Source organism: Oryzias melastigma, linkage group LG22, assembly GCF_002922805.2.
Source record: "Oryzias melastigma strain HK-1 linkage group LG22, ASM292280v2, whole genome shotgun sequence".
In the NCBI taxonomy this organism is placed as follows: domain Eukaryota; kingdom Metazoa; phylum Chordata; class Actinopteri; order Beloniformes; family Adrianichthyidae; genus Oryzias; species Oryzias melastigma.
The window spans coordinates 16081986-16084699 of record NC_050533.1 but is presented as its reverse complement, the minus strand read 5'-3'; the positions used below and the strand labels follow the sequence as shown (position 1 = coordinate 16084699).

Sequence of the window (2714 nt, the reverse complement as noted above, 5' to 3'; positions counted from 1 at the left end):
ACACACACACACTGATTGCAGCCTAATAATGTTGCAAACCTCAACCACAAGGTGCAATGTGTGATTGAGTGCCTCGTCTAAGGACATGTTTACACATGGACGGGCAAGACAGGAAGTGAACCTGCCGTTCTTCCTCTAAATCCACAGCACAGCCATATAGCACGTTTACTTAGCCATCTTTTTCTTTAGTGTTAGCATCCACTATTTCTAGTCAAACGTCTGGATTTTTTCTGTAAGTCATGTTTAAGTTACTAACATTCTAAAATAGTGCCAGCTGCCATGCTACTTTATTCATTTGGTTTATTTCATTAATGTAGTCATTAGCTGCTATTAGATTTGACCACAGTTGTTGACAGAGATCTCCTCTTTGATTTATCATCAAATACTACAAAAGAATAATTTGTGATTCATTCAGATTTAATTTCCTTTGTGTTATTTTGTTTTCTTTTTGGAGGAAAGGCCTAACACAGGTTATTAATAGGAGGACACACACCCTGAGTGACCTTCCACACACCAGCACGTTTAATGTCTTCCTTGGTTAGAGAAGACCATGACTGGTCACACATTAGATCCCACATCATGCTGTGGCAAATCTATAATGGCTGACTCATGTTATTGCTTCTCTTTAATGATCTGTTCTTCTTCAGTGCTGGTGTATCCATGAAGACCCAGGCGGTTGCCATGTGGTTGTTTATTTACCCCAATCTTGAAGGACAAATCTCCAATCATTGAAAATAGTCCGATTCACGTTCAAGTTGTCTCAAATTGTTATAATTTTGGATCAAACTAAATATATCCGGTCCATTAGATTAACTGGTGTTGGCAGAGATCGGCGGATGTAACAGCCCCCCTATAGTGTTGCCATCTGATGGCTGCTGTGCTGCAGTGTTCACCAGGAGCACATACAAATGTGTTATAAGAAAAATGTTGACTTCATTTAAAAGCTGTGATAACAAAGGAGGTAAAAATGAATAAATGTGGAGTTTTTTGATGTCCTTTGATGTGAACGTCACATTCTGCTGTTTTTTCTGACGCCTTCTTCCATCCATATGGGTACCACATGTTTAGCTGTGAGTTGCCCCCGTCTGGAGTGTTTCCTCTGTACTTGAGCACAAATTTAGAGCAGCACAGGCTTCCAAATGAGATGGGACAGGGCAGCTAATGCACTACCCCTTTGATTCTAAGAAGCACCTGTGCTACTGGATGTTTACATGGGATTATGTGAGAATGGCTCATTAAAGCTGTGGGTGGATGTGTAGCCTTGGTAATTAACCAGGAGATGATGGCTGTTTTCTAAACTTCTGAAACATTTATTATTTATCTTCTGATGTTCGTAAAACCTTTTATAAATGTAGAAGTCCGAACGTTCTTTTCTCATCCCTGGTTTTCTTCCCACCAGTTGTTGGTTCCTGGCGGAGCAGCTGACCCCCATCATTCCAGTTATAGGAGGCGTGCTTTTTCTGTTTGTCATCGGGACTCTACTGAGAACCAGCTTCAGTGATCCCGGTGTGCTGCCCAGAGCCACACCCGACGAGGCAGCAGACCTGGAAAGACAAATAGGTAAGAAAAACCTCCCCTAAGCTGATGTGGAAAACTGTATTTTTCTCTTTGTGCGTCATTTCTCCTTTGACTGTCCCAGCTTTGCTGTTACCTGGTGTACCAATGTATGAAGTGGGAGCTAGATTAACAAATTAACATTTTTCAATCAAACTTCTGAAAAATCCTACACCTCTAAATGGTTACTGAAATAAAACCTGATTTAAAACAGATTGACTAAATCCTTTCACATTTTTGTACTATAATATATACAAAAATAGCGCTCATATTGTTTTTGCCGAGTGTTTAAAAAAACTCTGACCACTTAAACTAAAGATTTAGCTGTTTAAACCTGATTTTCCAGGATTCCTTTAAACTTTTGGTTCCTTGCGTTTAGAATAGGAAGCCTCCATTTTCCGTGCCTTAGGGCATTAGCTCCTCATTAAACAAACTCTGGGCTGGTTTAATTAATCTCATTAGGAGACTTAAAAGCCTTTGGAGAATTGGTTCAGGACGGAGTTCCTTAAGTTGCGGGCTGAGACAGCACTGTGTGAATAAGGGCTCTGATAATAAATAAAGAGTAGGGAAAAAAAAGCTTGTGGGTCGTGTTAAAATGTTATTTCCTGCCACAGATCATTGACGTCTTGTTGTTTTTGGTTGTACCTTGTTCTGGGGAGCAGACTTTGCAGCTTAGAGTTTACTAGAGCTTCTTTTAGTAAACCGAGTTGGCTTTTTTTCCTCACCATCTTCCTGTTTGCTTATTTCCTTAGATCAAGATACTGTATAACGGCAGAATTTTCAAGTCTCACTAAAGCCTCAGAACATATTTCTTCACTGTGTTAGCAGCTCACTTTTCTCTACTTCAAAGGATTTCTAAATTTATGATATGTGGTTTTGAGTTGATCTAGATTGATGCAGTTTTTGGTGGACTTACTCCTAATCAGATTTTTAAGGATTTAAAATTGTAAATGTCCTAATGTTTTGATTGATAACTGTGCTTATAAAAATCAATAGATCAACTTAAATTCCACTTTTAAAAATCAAATGCATTAATAGATTTTCCATTGAAATAATATGTGGTATTTTAATGCTCAAACTCAAACTCAAACTTTATTAATTTATATAGCGCCTTTCATTCAGCGAAACACAAAGCGCTTAACATAAAGTAAATAAAATAC

At 38.4% G+C, this 2714-nt stretch overlaps 1 protein-coding gene across 4 annotated transcripts in view; it reads left to right on the top strand.

Annotated features, from left to right (window-relative positions):
• zdhhc14 (zinc finger DHHC-type palmitoyltransferase 14) overlaps positions 1-2714 on the top strand; it is a 41864-nt gene that overhangs the window by 12009 nt on the left and 27141 nt on the right. For all 4 annotated transcript variants that reach the window (XM_024270652.2, XM_024270624.2, XM_024270633.1 and 1 more), the window contains exon 3: positions 1400-1560. In XM_024270652.2, coding sequence (XP_024126420.1) covers positions 1400-1560 — 161 coding nt within the window. The remainder of the gene's footprint in view (positions 1-1399; positions 1561-2714) is intronic.